General features: G+C 37.5%; 1 protein-coding gene across 2 annotated transcripts; it reads left to right on the top strand.

The window, feature by feature from the left end:
* Nucleotides 1-568: 568 nt before the first annotated feature.
* LOC590194 (mucosa-associated lymphoid tissue lymphoma translocation protein 1) lies at nucleotides 569-23,994 on the top strand. 2 transcript variants are annotated; one of them, XM_030976758.1, is made up of 16 exons: nucleotides 569-692; nucleotides 2,098-2,347; nucleotides 3,201-3,373; nucleotides 4,306-4,402; nucleotides 5,444-5,658; nucleotides 6,624-6,847; nucleotides 8,371-8,638; nucleotides 9,967-10,113; nucleotides 15,148-15,351; nucleotides 16,367-16,544; nucleotides 16,983-17,057; nucleotides 18,299-18,420; nucleotides 18,906-19,055; nucleotides 19,860-20,056; nucleotides 20,756-20,827; nucleotides 21,172-23,994. In XM_030976758.1, exons 2-16 carry the CDS (start codon nucleotides 2,199-2,201, stop codon nucleotides 21,355-21,357), a joined length of 2,457 nt encoding a protein of 818 aa, XP_030832618.1. In that variant the 5' UTR covers nucleotides 569-692; nucleotides 2,098-2,198; the 3' UTR covers nucleotides 21,358-23,994. The 2 variants fall into 2 exon arrangements, with proteins under 2 accessions (XP_030832618.1, XP_030832617.1); XM_030976757.1 differs by having other exon boundaries at nucleotides 581-692; nucleotides 2,024-2,347.
* Nucleotides 23,995-24,141: the final 147 nt, after the last annotated feature.

Raw genomic sequence — 24,141 nt, 5'->3', positions numbered from 1 at the left:
GCTTTTCGCGGCCTTTTCCTGCTTTGGAGACCCCCCTAAATCAGGAAAAATGCTCAATGTACCCCCCTAAATTCGGAATAATTTCTCAGGAGTCCAAAGAGATAAGAAAAAAAAAAAAAAACACCCCTTTTTTGAAGAAATCTCCGGGTGAAAGTCAAATACACCCCTTTTTTTACAATTCTCGGGCCGGACTTTGTCGCACAAAAAGTACCCCTTTACCGGACATTTTGGCAACACGCATGCGGTCATTCCGACCCCTGAGTGGGGGGGGCCGGGAGAATCCGCTTTGGATGTTCAAACCATGACGTCATGGGTTGGGATTTCCCCCAGTTTTACCCCGTGAAGGTGCCGTATTGACTTACACCATTAGACCTATGTGAAATAACTGTATTTCAAACGAAGTTTTTGAGTGAAAACAAAAATGAGTTAAAGTACAATAAAAATTAATTGGGTTGAATAAAAAGTCATGATAAGTGTTTAAATCGAATTTTATCTATTATCGAACAAGTCTTTTAATGATATTAAAATAATAAAAAATAATAAAGAATTGGTTGGCATGTGTTATGTTTGCACCGTTTACTGCTCACGCAGAAAGAGCAGGGAATTTGCACTTCCTGTTGTAAACGACCTCGAACAACAGGGAAATTGAATCGGCAGCGATCACAACAGAGCTTCTTTCTTGAGTAAAACGGGTAAGATATCACAGTTTCTTACGCAAATCAAGAAATGTATTATGTTTAATTGCATAATATGTGTAAATGAATATAAGATTATGATTATTTTATTGTGATATTTGGGGGTAAAAGTAATTAATCGTGCATGTATGATGTAACATGTCAGGCTTCACAAACGAAGTAGTTATCAGTATCCTGATCTGAATTATGACATGATTGATGGAGACACTACAGTCAAACGCATTTAGTTACATTTGAGTCATGGACTCATCGGCCTATAGTATTAACTATGTAAGCTTCGCTGATGTTGGAGCTGGAGCTCCTCTTTATCGTAGTCCATACATGTGATTTACAATTACAATCACAACAATTCCTTTGAAATTGAAAAAGTAATTTGATATTTTCTAATTTCTGATGGATACAATAATACATGGTGGGGTATTTAAAGTTAAGCCTACATTGTTGTTGTGTACATCTCTTGGTGACACTGCACTGCCCTAGCTGACAGCCTGCAGCCAGTGCTTGAATTTCTGTTAAACCCAAATGCACAATTAAAAGTGAGAGGGATTTGGTGAAGCTAGCCAGATCGAGATGTAGTCTCAGCACTACAGCAGAACATATTCCCAAACAAAATAGACTAATTTTTGGTCTAACTCTGCCATTGACATCTTTTGTCTGCTTTGATTTTGTTGCCTCTTTTGTTTGTAAATACCGCAATATTTAATTGAGGGCTGATTTTGTTGTTGAATATTCCGGAACTATAACAGTCAGAGATCGAGAGTAGTTGAATCTCCGCATCATCACTCATTACTCAAAAGATTAGTCACACACAAATTTATACTCTCGTCACGCCAAGTTATAGTTCCTAGCGGACCTTTCGGAAGAGACGAACACAAGGTACAAGGTACAAGGTCAAGCACCATGGTCTTCTCAACACCAAATGCCTCCGTAATACATCCGTCAACGCAAATCAGTGGAAAACTGTCTCATTTTCACATGATTTTGAGCTTAACATACATTGGCAAGCTCAGAATTTGTTTTCTTCATTGTCTTAGACCATTTGGCCATTTTAATAGAGAAAGGTAGATATTCTAATTAAGCCCAGAATAAGGCCAAATTGGGAATACGTAGATCACCCTATGCCATATATGGATCTACCAAAAGAGAAAAGGAGAAAATGTGAAGGCCTACCCCTAGTAAATTATTTAAACTTAATAATATTATAATTAAACTACTACATGTATAACATGTACACTGTACATGTACACACATTTAGGCTTTGGTCTATGATACCAATGCCCTTTCTTAAGGAATGTGTAATTCTATACATATCTCTCTTTCGTCTCTAGGTCTACCTTTTCTACTTAGGCTGGTATTAATTAAAGCTAGAAAAGCGTTGATGGGTACATTTTTTACTCTCCAGTCAAAAGAAAAAAGCAGCCAGTTGGCACTGCTATACACCTAAACTTTCCTCCTGGCTGTACTTCACACTTGACATCTGACCTCTGACCTCCGACCTCCAAGATGCACGCAAACATTGACCCTGAGACGGTCATCACCAAGCTACCGTTCAAGGTCATGGATGAGCTGTCTGGTCTCCTGGATATCCCAGACGGCAGCGGAAGGCCCTATTGGAAGGCCCTCATAGCTGTTTTACCGGGAGACATGTACACGTGAGTACTTCCAATTGCACCAAATTTGATTTTCTTATCTTGTAGTTTTGTGCACCTGGCAGATAGGTTTCGACCCCCCCCCCCCCCCCCCCCCATTCCGGGAACAAAATCTCCAGTAGAGAGGTACTTTTCACACACAAAATTGAACCGTATTAAAGTCACCGGACTTAGGGGGTGCTTTCAAAGGGAGGGAACATGCATTCGCGTACCCTAAATAACACTTAGTGGGGGCCGGGGTTTGGACACAAGCATTTGTCAAGTTTTTTGTTTTTCTATTCATAATTGAGCTGATATATTATACAGAGTGATATCTTCTATTAACGTCTTAGAATTCTTAAATGTGTTTTTCCTTGATGTGTGCATCCACTGTTGAAGCATTCATTCAGAAATGGCAGTATTTCTTGAATTTTTGTCAGTACCTACAGTAGGTTTAATCCTTATCACTGGAGATGGTGCACATTCTGTATTGAATACTTGCAACAGGTAGTATGATTTTCATACTGGTATATCAGATTGTATAATGTAGAGACTGAATATGTCCATATGGTCACTTTTTAGGTGTACATGCATAAAAACATCTGTGACGAACGTGATGATCATCGAAAATCAAAACTATATAATTCTGCTTAGATATCACTGATACCATTATTGTAATCACTAGTATGACGGATATTGTGGCATTAGGGATTATTATCATCGACACTATTAACCCTTTGCTTACGAGAACCTGGGGGTCCCTGTGTTAAGCCTGTGGGACCTATACAATTCAGCTGTCAACAGGTTAATGATATGAGTATGTTGTATTTTACATGAATTAAATATGATGTAATTTTTACCCTTGCTCTTTATGCAGAGATATTCAGATTAACCGCTTCAGCATGGAGGGTCTTAGCTTGCGGGGAGGGGGCTCATCATACTCCCTATTGCGGGACCTGGGCCAACGTTACTGCAAGACTGTCAAACAGCTAGCCGCATACCTAGACAGACTACATTACGAAGCAGCTCTCCTCTTGATCAAAGCAACAGGTTTGTCTAATTCAGCGAGAATAAATCTAAAATTTGCTTTCAGGACAAGTAAATAATTTTGAAAACGTTTTCTGTAGTTCTGATAATTCGTATTGAAAAAAGTGGAACTGTGAATATTAAGCCATTTAGAATGATATATCATTCAATGAAAAGGTTGTAAGCATATTGTGCAAAACTCAGTCTTTCACAAACTTACTCAAATTATCACAACACTTATATGGGACTACTGTATGTGTGCATGCAAGTTGATGCAACCAATTTGCTCCATTTAGCCAGTTTCTCAACAGAATGTGATTTTTGTCATTTATAGATGTCAAAAGTGCTTGAATCATGTTAAGTGCATGTGCAGGGTAAAAAAAAAAATTATCATAAAATTGGTAACCATTACTTTACTATTCTGTAAAATTTGATGCATTACATCTGATCTGAATTGGCATACTTCAAAAACATAATTTCAAATGCATGCTGTATTATGGTTGGATTCTTTTTTGAAAACAAATTATCAAAATATTAGTTCAAACAAATTATGATTCACATGATTTGATAGTTTTACCAGACTGCTTAGAAAGCATGCTTGTAAGTAAACCACAGGAGACCGAAGGCTTTGAGTCCTCTCCGAGGGATGTGGCAATGGGGATTGATTTGGTTTCGAGCCCGGGACCTCCTGGTTGTGTAAAAATTTACCATAAAGCTGGGGGATTAGTTCATTGACTGTTCACTTCTTTTTTTCTCTTCTCACACTCCATGATGCCCTGAAAATCGCAAAAATTGGTGATTTGAAAAGTGTAAAAAAGAACCATTTCACAAGCACTTTCTAACAGGAAGAAATGTTTGTTTGTGAGATGTGCTTGTGTACAAATTTAACAAAAGGCTGGGGAATTAGTTCATTGACTGTTAACTTCTTCTTTTCTCTACTCACACTCCCTGCGTAGAGCCGCTCTCCATCGCGGATAATCCAAATTCATGCAGTGTAATGACAGGCGAGTTGGTCAAGTTTTCGTGCAAAGGAAAAGGTTTCCCCTACCCCAGGTGAGTTTGTGACAGCAATAGTATTTAATAACTTTCTTCTTTTTACTGATTAAGACCATTGTCACACCCCCAAATTGACTCTTAAAACTGAAGTTCAGTTTTGGTAAACCCCCCAAAATGTTTATCAGATTTCTTTGTATATTAGATGATAAATAGAAAGATACCAGCAATACCAGACTTCTGTGGAGTTTTTTTCCTCCGCAAGTGATTTATATTAAACAAATGAGAGGTAGAAAATAATTTATATCCCATCCTAGGGAGAGTTTCCCAAAGACTAAGATTGACTTTATGTTGGAATTAACTATGGCGGGCATGCAGTTCATGCCACTGTTTGCTCTCACCATTTACTGGCATTGGTCTCTCAAGGGACGTATAAATCATGGTCACAAATCTACAGACTTTACATTTTTTGATAGTTCATTATTGAGGGGAAAAAACATTATCTAAAGATCACAATTGAGAGACCAATGGTGAGAGTAACCAGTGGCATGAATGGCCTGCCATAGTTAAGTCCAACTTAAAGTCGATCTTAATCTTTGTGTAACACTCCCATGGTAGTGATTTCTAACAATGGTTATACCTACACTGCACATGTGAAACCCATGAGGACTGTTTTATACGCTACAATCTACACACACACACACGCTGTCTCCAAGGCAAGCACTGCTTGATATTGATGTGCCAGGAGCCATTGGGGTGGAAGGGTCATAGCCTAGCACATGTACAGTCGTTATCTAGCATTCCTTTTCGATATATTCACACTTCAATTCACAGGAAATCATGGATAATGTACCAAGCAATATCCTACATGAATAACCACTCTCCAAGGGAAAAATACATTGTACCCCCTAGGAAAATAGCCTCTTGGGCATTTACTCCCTTGACGACTATCTCCTAAAGGGGGGGGGGGGGCGTGATTTAGTCCAGGGATTAATTGTCGTGATCAGTATAAAGCAAAAAACTACATCTGCATGAACTCCTTTTGATCTGCCTCCAAGATCTGTCCAAGTAAATCATCTTTAATTTATTTATTCCCTGTAGATACCAGTGGTATAGGGCACATACGAAAGGCACGGAAGGAGGTGAGATCGTCTATGACGAAGTCAGCGGTGCGGTCGACTCGGTCCTCGAAATTGAGTCAGCGGACGATAGTCACGCAGGGGGTTATTGCTGCAAGGTCTACCATATACCCAACGGCCAGCAGTGTTCTAAGTTCACAGAGTGGGCCTACCTCACTGTAATCAGAGGACATACAGGTTGGTTCTTAAATAATAATAATAATAATAATAGTTCGTTCTTATATAGCGCTTTTCAGGACCGCAGGCCCTCTCAAAGCGATTTACAGATATATATTATGACCCCGGCCATCGGATTCAGGCTTACCCGCACACAATGTATGCACATTCTCCACTCCCTGGGGAGCATTACAGCCAGGCGTCATTTGTACAAGCGCACACTTGAAAATCTAACCACATTAGCTTTCGCATCCTACCGGGTACCCAATTAGCACCTGGTTGGAGAGTGGCGAATGTAGATCAATGTCTTGCCAAAAAGGACATTAGTGCCGCTGCAGGACTTGAACCATGAACCTTGTGATCAACAGTCCGGTGACATATCCACTCGACCACGACACCTCTAAAGGGTAACATTATTCAGATGAGAGAAAATGGTGCTAAGGTAGTGACTTCAATGCTAGATGTACAATTAAAGATAATCTGACAGTTTGAGTTAAAACAGTTGGGGAAAAAAAAAAAAAAAAATTGGGAAAAACTGATCTGATCGATTCCTTTATTCTCCCAGCTATGTTATTACAATTTAATTACATTAGAGGTGAATGTAAATCGTCACAAAGCAATGACTCTATAAGGCAGAATGATGCTAAAATCATTAGTCGGGTAAGTCAGAGTATAATGTTAGGTAGTACCGACACAGGTCAAGTGTTATAAAATAGACAGGGATAAGGATATTTTCTCCAAGTAATTCATTTATAGTCTAACCGCAGTAGGACACTTCCTGTCAATGTACTAGTAATGCAGAAGCAACTAAACACTGTAACACGTCTTTCGGAAGGTGACGTTAAAGGTCAGTCCCCAGACGTAAATAATCATATCTGTTTGACATCCAATTACACACACATCACTGTAACCAAGCCCAGTTTAACTTAAGTGGAGCCCTCTGCGGAATGACTTCATTACGTTTTTTTTCTTTTTCTCCTTGATAGCTCCACCTAGTACTAGCCCCAGTGGGCAGATTCTAGCCCCGCCGGTGATCAGGCAGCAGCCAGAGGGTAACCTGCGTGTAGACCAGGGGCGGGAGCTGGTGCTGACGTGCAGGGCTACCGGTTGTCCCAAGCCAGACTACCAGTGGTACAAGTACGAGGACAACCCTAAGACAGGGGCAATCGACAAGGAGCACATCAAAGGCTGCACTTCAGAAGTTCTGCAGGTTGGTTTAGGATAGTTGAGTTCTTGTTTCAGACCACAAATTCCTTCAAAGTGCATGGCTATTGCTCTTATTCTCATTTATGACATTTCTAGTGCTGTTTTAGGACCTAAAATTGTTATGAAGGTAATTTTAGACCCCTAAATGTGTGAAATTTAGGCAATACGATCATACCAATTCAGCTCCACTTTAAAAAAATATGGTGACCGCTAATGCATGAATTAATTTATAATAACTATACACGTGCGTATTATAACCAACACGATAAAGCCAACAAAAAGGCAACATCGGCACTGGCTGGAATAAAACGTATAAGGTGCTAATTTGTTTTTTCAACGGCTGGTTCAAATTATCAAATATTTGTGGTGGTACACAAATATTAGAATTGGTTATATTTATGGATATTTCAGCCGTCTCTTAACCGATTTTGATCAAACAAAGATGATTTTGTCATTTAAATTGTATGTGTTCTCAAATTTGCCACCCAGTTTTTCATTATCTCACCAAAAAAATTATTTTGTGTAGCGCCCTCTGCAACAGAACTCAACTATCCCTTTAACATTACAGATTGCAGAACTGTTACAGTAGCACATGGTCCCCCTCCTTATTTTGTTGTGATTACTTGTTTTTTATGAAATGTTTTTTTTTTTTTTTTTTTTTTTTTTTTTTTTTTTTTTATCCCTTTATTTTATATTACTTCTTTTTGTTTTCTTTCTTCAAAATGTATTTACTGTTGTTCATATAATGTATTTATGTTTTGTTTTGTTTATGTAATTGTTCCGGGCCCCACGGAAGACCAGCTTTCCCATGTCGGGTTAGCTGAATGTGGGCTATCCATCGTATTTTATGCATTTTTACTATGTTTTTTATACGAAAATAAATACTACTACTACTACTAGGGATGCAAAATAAATACTGGTAATAAATTTTGACAAGTTTGAACACCATCTATGCAAATAAACATGCAGGCACATATGTTAATGTGATTAAGAACATGTACAATGAAAACTTACTTTTGAAAAATTGACACTATTGTATAATTCATACAGCTGTACATATACCGTACATGTTGATCAGTGTGTCCCCTTTACATATAATTCACATGTTTCCTTGTTTTGTTAAAAAGAGATATTTGAATTTTAATGTCAACTTTCTCATTCATTAGTCAATTACCTTCTGTACTGTTATTCTTAGAAAATATAAATGATAGGAAGTCCAATAATTGTGTTGTATTTTCCCGCTATCATTGCTGTCGATCAGAGAGAGTGAAGCTCATTTTTACGACCAACTGGGCTTATGTAATACAAACATTCTCTATTCACTTCAGTAGAACCGCCCATGAAGGAAAAAAAATCATCATCATAATTTCTGAATCTGCTAGATTCTGAGTCTCTTGCAGCAAGTTCTTGGTATTTATACCAAGTCTAGTGTATGTGAAATATGACAGCATTGCACAGATGAGAGTATGTCTCTAGCTTTCATGCAATTTTTGTTGCTCCCATCCCCCCAAAACTCAATATCCTTAGTTTGCTCAAGCAACGTCCCTTGATGCCGGCCAGTACATATGCCACGTCTACAACTCAGTTGCCGAGGCCTGGAGTACCACCAGCAACGTTACCATAACGACCCTGGCGGAGTCCCTGAAGAGGACTCAGAGGTGCAACATTGAGATCTTGAGGGATCCCATCGACGTCCAATGCCTGCCGTCAGTCGATCAGAAGCTGGAATGCCTGGCCAGCTGCAGTACAGCCAAGCTCTTCTTCCAGTGGTACAAGGACGGCCAACCAATAGAAGGTACTGAACTTGAAACTTGATCTTGAAGGAAGGGCATTTTCTAAAATGTTTGAAGATATGCCTTAATTGTCTTATTTCACTTGAAAATTTGCCAGCCGTACTTCATTGATACATTTGTATTAATTTGTATTTCACCTGTTTATATGCTCGTGTATTTATCTATTTTGTTTTTGCTGCTGCTATTTGTTTTATTCTTACCAAACAGGGCCTCATGGAAGACCACCAAATTGGTGATATGTGCCACCCTCTATAAATATCAGAAATAAATAAAGAAAGAAAATAATAAATACATTCTTTTGCCAAAGTTTGATATATCACGGTATGACATGTTAGGAATAATTAGTAGTATTACATAATGTAAAAAGTATTTGCTAAAACACCTTAGAAGAGCAAGGTCTTTGTAATTGCTGATAACGTGAAGATTTTAATGAGAAAGTCACAAAAACTTTGTGCAGTGAATGATATCTCTTCCTTTCTGTTCCTGTCCTTGAAATGATTTTAAATCTCACAATGGCGCTACAATAATACAATGGTTCTGCTAGGCTACTGATTTTCGGTGCTCACAGCACTCAAGGAATTCCTTCCTTCCGGTACCAACTTAAGTCCTGGGTGGAGATTAGTACCCCAGTGGGACTCGGACCACAATCATGTGATCCGCAGTCTGGTGATGATGTATCCACTAGACCACAACACCTCTATAGTTTGATTTGATTTGATTTATTTATTTCTGTTTGATTTTCTTTTTCTTTTGCATTTTAACAAATATATAACTAACAAACATTGCAAATTTACACATGACAAAAGAATATATGTAGAATAAAGCAAGGCTGGCTGTAACTAATCGAAAAACATCAAACAGGAGGGTTGACAAAGTAAGCAAAGCTTGATAGTATGACTACCCTCAAAAGATACATAATAATACAAATATGGAGGAACAAAATATTGGAAAAGGGGAAAAAGACAGAAAAAAGAAGAAAAAAGAAAGAAAGAGGGGATGCACATCAATATTCACAGATTTATGTGGTAGTTGGATTTCAATTTGATATATAAAGATAAAACAAAGAAGATGCAAATTTGAATATTGAGTGGCCAACTTGGGATATAATAGACTGAGAAGACTTGCGAGGTTTGGACAATATGAATGTGAATGTGAGATTAGCCAGCTGGTTTTAAACCTGGGCCTGCGAGTCGGAGCCTTGAAATGTTTGTATACAAAACACTGTTTATTCAGTATCCCAAGTAGGCCACTCTTTATTCATACGTTTATTCATAGTACAATGCCACAGTGCTTTACCTTATTTACTGATATCTGTTACAATTTAAAACAGGTGAAACGACAAATCAACTGTGCTTCCAAGACTTGAAAACGTCTGATGCTGGCAAGTACTTTTGTCGTGTGACTGCAGAGAACATAAAGTCTGAAGATTCTAAGGTGGCAGAACTGAAGTTTCTAACCCCAGAAGAAAAATTTACAGGTTTGTAATAAACATTTACCATCAAACAATCTCAAATTGAATAGTGAGACCATGAATATGTATGAGTATGTAGAGAGTGGGTTGGCTTTGCAAGATTAAAACCTGTTCGTATCAGAAAATGAATACCGAGATCGGTGATAGAGGGCAGTGGTGAACGTGTACAATGTTTACAAGAATTTTAGAATTACCAACTCTTGGGGCAACTGTCAACTCATATTTAGGCATTTGACATCTCTTATTAGGCAGTTAAATGTAGGTGATCGATTTGTAAATCTTATACCTTCTTCTCATTTGCTTCACTCGCTTACAAAAATTAGAAAAACATAGAAAAATTGTATTTGGGTTAGAGATATCAGCCCAGTGACAAAAGGGTCCTTGTATAGTCTGTGCGTAGTGGCCTTGCAGAAGGAAAGTGGTATTACTGAGTGAGTGTTGCAATCTGTGCAAATGCAACCCCTGCTACACAACAAGCTGTGTATTGCATGCATAGTGAGTGTGGGCATGTTCATGTTCATGTACATGTATGTAGTAGATTAACAGATTAGATTTTAGGGTCATGAGGTCAAAGGTCATGGGGTTTATTATGTATGCCTATAAATAACTAACAGTTTATAACATGGCGAACGAATAACACAGTGAACTGTCAACTCTCCCGATCTTTTGGAAATATCTATTGGAAATATCTGTATATTGCGCGATTTTGATCATCCCAAGTTACCATTATGAAAGAAGCAGGAAGAACGACGCTACCACGGAAGGTTAAAGAAGACGGAAAGGGGAATTTGAAGCCAAAACCACATGATGTCAACTCTCCATCTTCCAAGGCTTCCCCGCAAGGAAAAGCTCAACGGACTGATACGACCAAACCCGCCAACACTCCAGGGCCCAGTACTCGTCCAAAGACCGCCTCTGCAACAGCAGGTCCATCGACAGTGGGTACACCCATCAGTTACCTGCCGCCTGATGACATTCCGAGCGATCTTCATGACAAAGAACAGCAGCAGGAATTGCACGATACTTCAAAGAGGCAACAAAGAACTTTGAACGTATGATAGAGAAAGCATTGGAATCTCTCGTCGAAAACATCAAGCTGGTCGAGACAAAGCTAGGATCGGCAATAGAATTTGAAAGTCAGAGAGTGACGGAGGTTGAGGAGAAGAATAGGCAGCTGGAAAAGAGAATGAGTAAGCTTGAAAAGGAAGTTCAAGTGTTGCGACTGGAAACAACGAAGCAAACTTCAGCAATCAACAAGAGCGAGCGATTTTCCAGGCGGAACAACGTACGAATCGTTGGAATCCCGGAGCCTACCACCGGCAAAGAGGACTGGGTAGCTCTCGTAGAAAACATCGCACAGGTCAAGTTCGGGCTCGACATCAAGGTTGAAAGAGCGCATCAAGACGGGAAATCATCACAAGGTCGCCCAAGGCACATCTTGCTCAAAACCCTCTCGTATCGTCAGAAAATTGATCTCATGAGGAACCAGCGTGAGAAGTTAGCGGATGAAAATTATTATATGACTGACGACCTCACCTACGAAGATCTCATCGAGAAGAGAAAATGGAATACATCCGTTCAGGAACTGTATAAGAACAACGTGAAACTCCATTTCTCCGGTGGTAAATGGCGAAACCAAGCTGGAGTCCCCTACATCTTCAAGCCAACCAGTAACGTCAAGTAAGACTGTGGAATGAATGCATGTTTTGTGTATGTATTTTACACACTCCATCGCTATGTAATGATGAATTTCTTCTTGCTTTCTGTAAACTTTTCATCTTCTCCCTCCTCTATCACTCTATTTACTCTTGACGTAAAATGTTGTAAATAATAATGTTGATGTCTGATAAGAAGACCATATATATCTTGTTTACATTAATACGGAGAGTTGATATGTGACATACTGTTATTTCACTTGTTAATTGTATTATAATGTACCCATGTACCTCAGCTGGAACACCCTCTTTGACTTGCATCTTTCTTTTTCTATCCCCTCCTTTGTTGGTAATAATAATCTCACTATTGCATGATACTTGTCAGGTCATACACGACATAGGGACAATTTTATATAACGATGGTTGATGATGAAGAGATAAACCCAAGTATACACGATGCCATAGCTTGTAAAGATTACCTTCCTCATGAATTTAATTCAAATTTTAAGAATCACAAACAGTCATTCAGCCTATTTCATACCAATGCTCGTAGTCTTGCCAAAAACCATGAATATTTAAATCTTCTTTTGTCTTCTCTTACTATACACTTTTCAGTAATAGGTGTTACTGAAACTTGGTTGAGTGACAACTGACCACCTATATATAATATCAATGATTATTCACTTATACGTTCTGATAGACAATCTGGTAGGGGTGGTGGAGTTGCGATGTATGTATCAAATTTTTTTTCGTATAAAATAAGACCAGATCTTACCTTCAACAATAATTTCATTGACTCAAAAAGTATAGAAATTAACTTGCAAAATAAAAAAAATGTTATTGTTTGCACGATCTATCGGCCTCCAAATACGAGCGTTGATATATTTTTGGAAGATTTAAACATTTTATTAGAACGGATAAATCATGAAAATCAAGATGTATACTTGATGGGTGATTTTAATATAGACCTGTTGAACTCGGTTAATAATAATTATAATACTTTTGTGAATATTCTACAAGCGAATTCTTTCATTGGAGCCATCGATAAACCTACAAGAATTACGCAGAACACATCAACTTTAATAGATAATATTTTTACGAATGTTGTTACTGAACATATGAATGCTGGTCTAGTTTACAGTGAAATATCTGATCACATTCCTATATTTCTTATTTGTAATAATGATCTCATGTCTCGTACAAAACAAAAGGAAATATCAATGTCTCGTAAATTTAAAGCAGAAAATATATTATCTTTAAATAATGATTTAATGATGGAAACATGGAATGATGTACTATCTTGTCGGGAAACTGATACTGCATATGAACTATTTTGGAATATATTTTCAGCCCACTTTGATAGATGTATTCCAAAGACTAAACAAAATAAAAATAAAAGAAAACCACAACATCCATGGATAACGAAGGGAATTTTTCGTTCAATTAAGAGACAAAATATATTGTACAAACGTACTCTCCGTGATCCAAGCAACGAGAATAAATACGAATATAAATGTTATGGGAATAAATTAACAACAATAATTAGACTATCTCGTAAAATGCACTATGTAAAAGAATTTGAAAATGCTAACGGTAATATGGCATCTACCTGGAAAGTCATAAAAGAAACTCTTCGAAAGCAAAAGACCAAGTCAAACATTAATATTAACAATGATGGTCAGACAATTTCAGACTCTAAGGATATACCAGATTGTTTTAATAAGTATTTCGTAAATGTGATAAATCGTTTTTCTTTATGCCTACAAACTGTTTTGAAATCTTGAATATTATCAATTCATTGAAAATAAGTTATTCTTGTGGTCATGATGAGATGAGTACGCACTTTTTAAAACAAATAGCAGGAAGTATTGTAACGCCTCTAGTACACATTTGTAATTTATCACTTACAACAGGAGTCTTTCTGGACTCACTGAAAGTAGCAAAAGGAATTCCAATATACAAAAAAGACGACTCTTCTCTAGTTTCAAATTACCAACCTGTTTCTATCTTACCAAGTATTTCTAAAGTCTTAGAAAGACTGACTTATAATAGACTGTATGATTTTCTAACAAAAAATGAACTATTGTATGAAAATCAATATGGTTTTAGAAAATTTCATTCAACGGAGTTAGCATTGTTACAATTATTTGATAGAGTGTCAAATAAAAGGCTGTGAAGGGTAGTCGAATGCTCGAGTACCCGCACGGTTGACAACTACTCGGGTACGATTTCTCGTACCCGAATATTCGGCCGCAAATTTTTTTTTTTTTTTTTTTTTTTTTTTTAAATGTCCAGGCCGACGCTTACCCGTGCCTGGGTGAGCGGCGGCCGCTGGCATGGTGCCGTCGGTAAAAATGTTTCCCAACTCAAGCACTGTCAAACTCACCACTCAGAAACTGGGACCAAATGTCTGGATTTCTGCTTGGACTTGGAGGAAAATGGATTATTCTGCCATCCTTGGTTTTTAAAACAGCATTGTTCACTGTTATTATTATTATTAAATCGGCGCCTTCAACTGCAACTCAAAGTAAAATTGCATGCGTTTTCGGCGACAGAACTGGGATACTGCTCCAGTGGTATGTATGGTGGTGGCAAAAAAAAAAAAAAAAAATAAATAAATAAATAAATAAAAAAAAAATAAATAAAATAAAAAAAAAAATTAAAAAAAAAACAAAAACAAAAACAAAAACAAAAAAAACATGGCGTCCGAATACTCGAGTATTCGCTTGTAAACATAGGAGTGTACTCGGGTACCTCATTACACTGTTGTGCACAGCCTTAGACCATCACTGTCAAATGCCTTAGCTGATCATAAGCATGTTATTGGAGTATTCATGGATCTGAGCAAGGCATTTGACACTCTTGACCATAAAATTCTTATACGTAAATTGGAATACTATGGATTGAGGGGTGTTGCTATACAATGGTTTAAAAATTATTTAACAAATAGAAAACAATATGTATGTTATGATTCAAATGAATCAGAATTATTATCTATAACGTGTGTTTAAATTCGTTCATTATCTGTATAAAATTATACACACTTAAAATATTGTATCAAACTATATTATGTTCATGAAAATGTATGATGAAAAAAAGAAAAAAAAGATGCAGAAACCAATAAATCAAATCAAATCAAATCAAATGATCATTAGAGCCGACAGATGGATTACTATCACACTCAGGACATGTATTTTATCTTGCAGAGCCAATGAACTGATAAGATTTTAGGGTCATGAGGTCAAAGATCATGTATATTAAAAAATAGCTTGTAATAACACCAGAAAATCGTTCTATGGCGTAGGCATCATTTTGAAGTTCCATCTAGTTTTAATCTGATACATGTATCAGCTAAGTCATTTGGTTTCTTTCTCCCATAATATAGCCACAGACAAGGTAGCTTTACTCATTGGGAACGAGGCCTACAGGTCAGGGACCTCACTGTCCGCACCTGGCAACGACATGGAGAAAATGGCGTATAACCTCTACCGCATGAACTTCAAGGTTGTGTCACTTCTCAACCTCACTGTTGCTGAGATGAGAAAGGCTCTCAAGATCTTCTGCTCTCTGCTCAGTGAAGGAGTCTATGGTAAGGGCATTAGAGAGAGAGGGAGGAAGGCAGGGAGGGAGGGAGGGAGTGAGTGAATGGGTGGGTTGGTGAGTGAGTGAGTGAGTGGGTGAGTGAGTGAGTGAGTGGGTTAGTGCGTGAGTGGGTGAGTGAGCGGGTGGGTTTGTGAGTGAGTGGGTGGGTGAGTGAGTGAGTGAGTGGGTGGGTGAGTGGGTGAGTGAGTGGGTAAGTGAGTGAGTGGGTGAGTGAGTGAGTGAGTGGGTAAATGAGTGAGTGGGTGAGTGAGTGGGTGGGTGAATCAGTGAGTGAGTGGGTAACTTAGAGAGTGAGTGAGTGGGTAAGTGAGTGGGTGAGTGAATGGGTGAGTGGGTGAGTGAATGAGTGAGAGAGAGACATGCAGACAGATACACAGAGAGAAGGAGGGGTGGAGAGTAAGAGAAAGACAGTGGGAGAAAGTATGAGAGATTGATGGGTTTTTTATAAGACTTTTGAAACAAAATTTTTGTTGTTGTGAAAAAGTACCTGCAAATTGGGTAGATATTGAGAAAGAAACAGAGACTGTGGTGAAAAGAAGTAAAAGAGAGTGAGTGTTAAGAGAGGAGAGAGAAACAGAGAGAGATAGAGGGAGAGGGAGAGGGAGAGAGAGAGAGGGAGAGAGAGAGAGATAAAACTAGAGAAGGTGAGAAGGAGGCAAAGATGAACAGACAAACAGGAGATGCAGAGAAAGAACAAAAAATAGGTGAAAGATAATATACTTCATACAGTACATACTTTATCTGTTTTAATGTGTAATGGGGTAGGAAATAACCACATGTGCAGGGGATTATTGTTTATGAAGGACCAAAAATATTATGAAATTGTAACTTCAAGATGAACACCCTACATATATCCTCCCTGATATGATGTTAGATATACAAAAAGGAACATGATTTATTTTCTTAATATTTAAATCTAATACTATTGAAATAAATAAATACATACCAGTATAAAGTGTGACCTCTAATTCAAATGTTGAAATAATTTCCCCCAATAACAGGTCTGTTCTACTTCAGTGGGCATGGGTTTGAGCAGGGCGGGCAGACGTACATGGTTCCCGCTGATGCCCCCACTGGCTACCTGCCTGAGGAATGTATATGTGCGGAGGAGGTGCTGGCCAGCATGCAGGAGAAGAATACCGCCCTCAACGTTCTTCTTTTGGACATCTGTCGCAAATTGTAAGTCTCATTAATGTAAATTAACAGCAGAGGACCTAGGATAGAACCTTGTGGTACGCCGTGTGTAATAGAAGAAAAATTGGAGGAATTATTATTATAAACTACATATTGAGATCTATTAGAAAGATTACTTTTAAACCAAGATGACAGACAAATTTGAGTGTTGTTCTAGTTTCAGAGTGGTGAGTCAACACACCGATTACTGAGCTGGGAGACATTGCCAGGCATAGTGCCAGGTGGAGGGGCGTAAATCGAAACTTTAAAAAAAAAAAAAAAACCTTTGTATAAGACGCACCCCCGACTTTCAATTTTTTTCGGCGGCAAAAAGAGCGTCTTGTACATAGAGATTTACGGTAATCATTAGGGGAAGATTTATTACGATATATTTTCCAATGTGTAATAGTACCTTTTTAACTTTTCTTGAATTTCTCTTGTCAGCAATGACTTTACTCAGGGCGAATTCAAACGCTTCGAGTCTGAAGCGAAAGGAAACACAGTGTATGGATATGCAGCGTGAGTACAACATTGGTGCATTTACCTTTATGATTCATTTATTTGTGTGACCACAACAATGACTGCAAGTTATACAAATTTACTGTATCTTTACTTTTCATAATTATTTCTTTCAGCAAGGCTCAACACTTAGTAACATGCACTCAGGACATGTGTGCCCAAAATCAAAGTCTGGATCCCCAACTTTTTGAAATTTTTACATATGGCTCATGCATGCAGTTTAAAAAGTCCATTCTAGACCCCTCTGAAAGTGCTTGTGAGGAGGCCTGCTTCAGCAATTAAAGAGAAGGTTGAGTTCTGGGAAGAGGTTAAAAATAATTTGTGAGCATTATCATTGTTGTTATATGCAAGTGTGCAACAACATCAAATAAATAATGTCCCCTGAAAAGCATGGCTCTTAAAATGCTTTCATATTCTAAATATGGCATGTAACAACATAAAATTTGGGATGGATTTTTATGCCACATGTTTGTGTAGTCCCATAAACATCTTTCTGTGTACAGTACTTGTAACTTTTCCAAGACTGGGCCCAATTTCTTATCATTTTGATGATTTCAGAAACTTGCAGTACGCACTAATACTTAGATGCTAGATGATCAACCTTTTCTGATAGATTCCATATTGTTTTTTCACAATCCAATTGCATGACCAGAACTCAACTTTATCTTTAAATCACAAAGTAGGGATGAGGAGAAAAAATGAATAATGGCTCAAATGGGCATTAAATGAACTAGTAAATCAATGAAGTAAAAAGTAGATGAAATGTTGTCTTAGGCCTCTAATAGAATAGACATATGTAGTATTTGTATTTGTAGATTCAGAGCAAATGCCATAGGACGAAATTGGATTTGGATGTATTGGCATTGGCTTAAATGGCCATTTTAACTCACATTTCTGTTTTGTTATACATTTAAACCTGCCTTTTGAGGCCCCCCAAAAGAAACACAGAAAATGGCCCATGTATGCAGGTGGCCTTTCTAGACAGGGTATATAATTTACAATTCTTTCTCAAGAGAGACAAAATACCATGGCCACTATAGACAGGTGGCCTGTAAAGAAAGGTGGCCACTAAGACAGGTTTGACGGTACGCAGCATACAAGTTTCTTTTACCTGTACGTGTAGTTTAGTACCAGAAAACCTTGCACACGTTGTTGTAGGCTTGTTCTTGTTCGCGCCAAAAATTCAATTATTCTTTGTTTCTATTGTCATAATTTGATGATTTCTCTTCTGTTCGTTGTAGTACAATCAACTCTGAGGCGTTCGAGGTCAGTCATCAAGGCTATGCTATCTTTACCAAGTATCTGGTGAAGCGGATCCACGAAGAATGCTCTATCTATGACATACTCAAAAAAGTCATAAACGGTACGATGTTGATCTCTTCCCTGTCAACAAGTTTTTGAACAATTTTTCAGAAATGAACTCATTCCCTATGACTGATTTTGACGTACATGTAAGTTGGCAATCGCAAGACAAACGATAAATGAACTTTCAGAGGTTTCGATTTTGACTTAACGGTATAGTATGTATTCCACTGTTGAATTGGGCATGATATTGAAATTAATTGAATTACATTGAAGTGGTTTATACCACAGACCCAACTTGAGATTCACATAGAGAAGTGATCTCATATTTCAAACATTCATAACTTTCTTATATTTGTCAAATTCATTATAACCTGTAGTCACGCTCTATCTTTTATTTTTCTGCTTTCACGCAAATAAACTTATTATCTGAAAAGTTCAATATTGCCCTTTATTTTTAAGGGGCCAGGGACACAATGTCTTTCTACCCTTGCATATTTTGAGCGTTAATGGTACATTCTTAAAACCTTTTGTCATTGTTTTTAGATGTGAACAAAGACCCTTATGGCAGCAAAAAGCAATTCCCTTCTTTGATGGGCAACTTGAAAGAAGACCGATCTCTGGCAGATTGCATCACGTATACTGGCCGCACCACAGAATTCAATACCCGCAACGACGCTTGGCAAAGAGGCCACGGTAATGAAAATAATGTTGGTGGTAGTGACGATAAAGCTATTGATGGTAGTGATGATGATGTATTTGATGAAAATATTTATTCTTAAAATGTGAGGGTAGTAGTAGAAGTAGAAATGCCAGGAAGATAAGGAATATTGGACTAGGAGGAGGAGGAGGAAATATTTTATGAAGAAAATGAAAGCATTGGGGATGGGAAACATAATGAGGATGGTGGTGTTTATGATAATGATGATGATAATGATGGAGATGATGGTGGAGGTGAAGATGATAACGGCAATGATGATTATGTTTCTGATGCTGATGCTGATGTTGATGATAGTGAAGATGAAAATGAAGAAGATCTTGATGAATATTTTGATAATAATGATAATGATGATGGTAATAGCAATGATTTTGGTGATGGTGATGACGATGATGATCATGGTGATGATAGTGATGGTTAGGATGATGAAGATGATGACAGTAATGGTGGTGATGATAACAATGATAATGAAGGTAATTCTGATGAAGATATTGATGATTATGACTGCTAGGATCATGTTGTTGAAAATATTTAAAGGGATGATAATGTGATAATGGAAATGGGAAGTAAGATGCCAAAAGTAAATGATATTGCATCATATGAAATATATTGCAAATTATGATCATGATTTCATTGATGAAATATATTGCAAATTATGATTATGATTTCATTGATGAAATATATTATCATTATGTCACAACTCTTGGGCTATGAAGTATCATGAATAAATTAAAAAGGTCAAGGTAACCTAACCATGCATCCCCCTTCTTGTCCTAACACAGAGCTGCCCAGTGATATACCCATAGCCCAGCTTCCTTACGGCATCGTGGCCCAAATCGAGTTTGAAATCCGCTTCTCCAACGTCATGCTCATCATTACCAAGATCTTGAACAGGGGGGCCAGCACGTGGTGCGAGGCTACCCCCGCCAAGGTCCCGCCCGAAGTGGACATCAAATTGTTGAAGGGACACTTGGAAGTGGTATGTGTTCTACTAATCATGATTCATTGTGTTAATACCTAACTGTATAACAAAACAGAAAATTGCTGAAGGGACACTTAGAAGTGGTATGTGTATGTTCTACAAATCATGAGTCGTTGTTTACCTAAATGGAAGTTTCTGTTTTTGCCATGATATTAGAAATCTTGATGTAAAGTCATTTGACATGTACTTCCTTGTAGTTACTGTACTTGAAATCTAAAACCTTGACACCTTTTAATTAATATTCTTTGTTCTTTGTTCTTTGCTCATAATTGGCTCGTAGTAAAGCATAAGTTGATACCAGGGCCCTGCATTACAAACAGTTGATATCAATCGCAACTTATTTGCAATTGATATCAATCGCAACTATGTACATTAGAGATAGGAGACTGCAAACATGCCATATGTATCAACTGCAACTCTTTGTATTAAAGACAGGGCCCAGGTGTGTATTTTAGACCATTTTTAATGGGGGAGAGGGCTATTGGACAGTTTGACAAGGTAGCTTTCAAAACAGAAATATGAAAAAAAAGTCCTAAGATTGTCTAATTTGCTATCAAAAGGCATATTTCTATGAATGTTAGGTATTAAAGTTCATGTTCTTTTCAAAATGTAATGGAGATGGGGAATTGGTTGTGGCTTAATAGTGTACAATTTCTTTTTAACTATCTCTCTGTTCTTTCCTTCATTTTGAATCAGCCTGACCTCAATGGAAGGCAGGGTGAGGCGCCTTTCTACAAAGCTATCATCGAAAACATCCAAAGAATCCGAGTAAGTGGTTGCTTCGACTCATTCTTTAACCCTTAGGCTGCCACCAAGTTTAGAAATGTCATTTATTATTTCTGGAGACAAGTTTTTGATAAAGGTTACTTTTCTCCCATTCATTATTTTGATAAAAACAGTATTCTAAGGCAGTTTATAATTTGACGTGTGAACAAGGCCTTAGATTAGAAAAAAAATATGCGAGGAAAAGCATTTATTATTTTCCACTTTGTTGATTTTTCCGGTAGTGTTTTAGATCTATAATGAATCAAAGTGACTTTGGGTATTTACTTTCATTTTTCTTTATCAATACTTTATTGATTGTACTCCTTTTATTTTTTGTACTTCTGTAGGGCGATTTCATCTTTGACCTGATCGTGAATTACGAGTACGGAGGCCAGCGCTACACCCAGGCCCTGCCCATTCGGATAGATCGTCCTCTGATCTCCCAGGTCTGGCTCATGGATGAGCTGGAGACTGAAAGATCACCCACAGAAGATGAATACCCAGATTCATCAACATCCAACTCACTCGTCTAAGGAGTCATCTCTGTCGTCTGCTGTTTCATTGGTCCTACTTCCCATAGGTCATATGTCCAATTGGTTCTATGCCGTCCCGCTGGTCCATTTGGTCACTATTCCTGCTCTCAAATATTGGTCCAAGATGCAATTGGTCCCGCATTCACATTGGATGTCTCATTGGTTCTATGTTCCATTGGTGTTACATCTCACTGGTCCAATGTCTCTTTGGTACCACGTACCAATGGTCCTATGCTTTAATGGTCCTATATGCTTTAATGGTCCTGTCGCATTTTGTCCTACATGTACAACTATATACATCCAATTGGTTCCATGTCTCATTGGTCTTATGTTCAATTCTTGTATGTTACATTAGTCCTACATTCCTCCAGTCCTAGGTCCCATTCTTTATTTGTTCCATTGGTCCAACATTTCATGTGTTCTACATTCCAGTGGTCCTTTGTTCCCCCTGTGCTATGTCTCATTGGTCCTGGTCTATGTTCCACTGGCTCTACATTCCACTAACCCAATCTCGCTTTTATCTTCGGTCCCACGTACCCCTCATCAGTGTTAGTCTTAGTGGTCCTATGTGACACATATAGTTTGGTATTTTTTCATGGGATCAGGGCTTTTACACCAGGGTTATGTTTAATGGAGGACAGAACAGCAGGGCCCTGTTTGATAAAACTACCGAGATATCATTAACAATTTACAATGAATATTATTGAAAAGCTATTGAAACCACTGCATTTTATTATTTGTAATCTTGTTCATTCAGTGTAAGTTTTGCTGGATTCTGTGAGAATACATTTTCAGTGTAAGTTTTGCTGGATTCTGTGAGAATATATTTTCCATCATTACCAGAACTCAAGCTTATCTTTAATCAAGATTCATGTTAAAACATCAGCAAATAATTATGAAAGGGTGCTTTGTTAGAATGACTTTTTATATGTTTAAAGTATACTCAAAGTTCAAAGAGTGTTCACTTGTATTGTGTCATATTGCGGTTTCTCTCTAAATATTGCAAATACCAGATATCCCCCCCCCCTCCCATCATTTGCAAGGAAAGGAAAAATAAATAACAAATACATTTTTAGGGGAACAAAGCAAAATTTTTAAAGAAATTTTGTCATTGAAGTAAATGAGGCAAGATTTGAATGAATACACAGACTTGCTTCCCAAACCTGTGTATAGTAGCAAATTACCTGAAAATATTTTCTTGCAAAATCTGTAGGCAGGGCGCCAGCTCCCCCCCCCCTTTCCCCATGGAGCAGTTATTCACATGTGATATATTTTCTTCATTAGGTTCAATACAATCTTCTTATATTAAATTCTAAAGTTCTTTGGTAGTGTATTTCAAAGATGTTCATGTGTGGGTATATAGTCGTTCGTGAATCCGTTGTGAAGTAGGCAACTTGGCGATCACTACATATAACTAAGCCAATGGTTAATACGCTCCCGTGCGTACGTCCGTGTGCTGCCCTCTATATACCCACGCTTGAGCAACTTTAATGTGATCAGGATTTCATCTTGCTTTATATCAGTTTTCATATTTGCATAGAACTATTTTCTTAGACATGTACTCTTTGTCATTTTTAAGTAATCATTTCTCTTGATGGTGATTCACTAAATTTTGAATATGATGTGTTGTACAGTTCAAAAACATCTTGCACCATGTAGTATATAGTCTAGTATTAAAATGATAAATACTTTCGACCTGTATATTAGTGTATATAGAGAGCTATGTTATAGAATGAATTGTAATTTTATAATCATGAATTTTTATAAATTATTTCTGATGATTCTGTGCTTGCCTTAAACATGACCCGTTGTTTTTGAAACAGTTTATAATTTTTATTCTGTATTTCACAAGAAATAACATTCCTTCAATAATCATGCATCACTTATCGATTCATTTCTTCCTTCAATAGTGCATTATTGTCAGTTGCGGCTCTTCACATATACATTTTAGCAAACAAAACTTTCAAACTCTACCTCAAAATGCACCCTGATTTCTGAACAATCTATGTAATACTGTAGTTTTTGAGCAAGGCCTCTAAAATGAACTTTAGGTCCACAGTGGTGCTCTGAATTAATAGCAATGTGTTTGTTTATTTTGTGATAAAAAAAACAATCAACTTGTTTATTTGTATCAAACTCTGTCATTACACCGTTGATTCTGAGGAATTGACTTCTTAAAAATTGCTCTAGCTGTATTCAAAATAATGATAGAGATCAACCTTGTACTTCCATGTTCACTAACCATTGTCTATTATGAAACTGTATCATATAGCCTATGTGGGTAATATTGTGTTTTAAATTGGTTTTAAGACGCATTTTGTAAGAAACATTGTAGTCTGTAGAAGTCATTTTTAAGAACCTTGACTATAAGTCCTCTCCAAATAAGTGAAGAGACTGTCCTAGAGAGGGCAGTGCTGTGTTTATCATAATGGATTTATTGCGTGGGTTCGTATCCCACTGCTGCCACCATGTATTGAGACGTGGTTCAGATAAACAAGACACGCGCATATTGCATGGACTTTATTAAGTCATTCGATCCCGTAGGATACGTACATACATGTATATCATAACAACAGAGATACAATGCAAGTCCATGGCATCGTATACAATAAACAGAGCTGCCAACCTTGTGCGACCAAAAAAAGGAATCATGATGGCAAAAAAAAAGGAATTTCAAGCCCAAAAAAAGGAATTCATGAAAACGAAACTTACAACCATGCGCAACACACTTCCAATGCATCATTCATCATGCTGTTTTTTCCATACAAGCAGGTAGTTTTTTTG

The sequence above is a fragment of the Strongylocentrotus purpuratus genome, unplaced genomic scaffold (genome assembly GCF_000002235.5).
Source record: "Strongylocentrotus purpuratus isolate Spur 01 unplaced genomic scaffold, Spur_5.0 spur5_scaffold_9, whole genome shotgun sequence".
In the NCBI taxonomy this organism is placed as follows: domain Eukaryota; kingdom Metazoa; phylum Echinodermata; class Echinoidea; order Camarodonta; family Strongylocentrotidae; genus Strongylocentrotus; species Strongylocentrotus purpuratus.
This window is presented reverse-complemented; position numbering and strand designations above follow the sequence as displayed.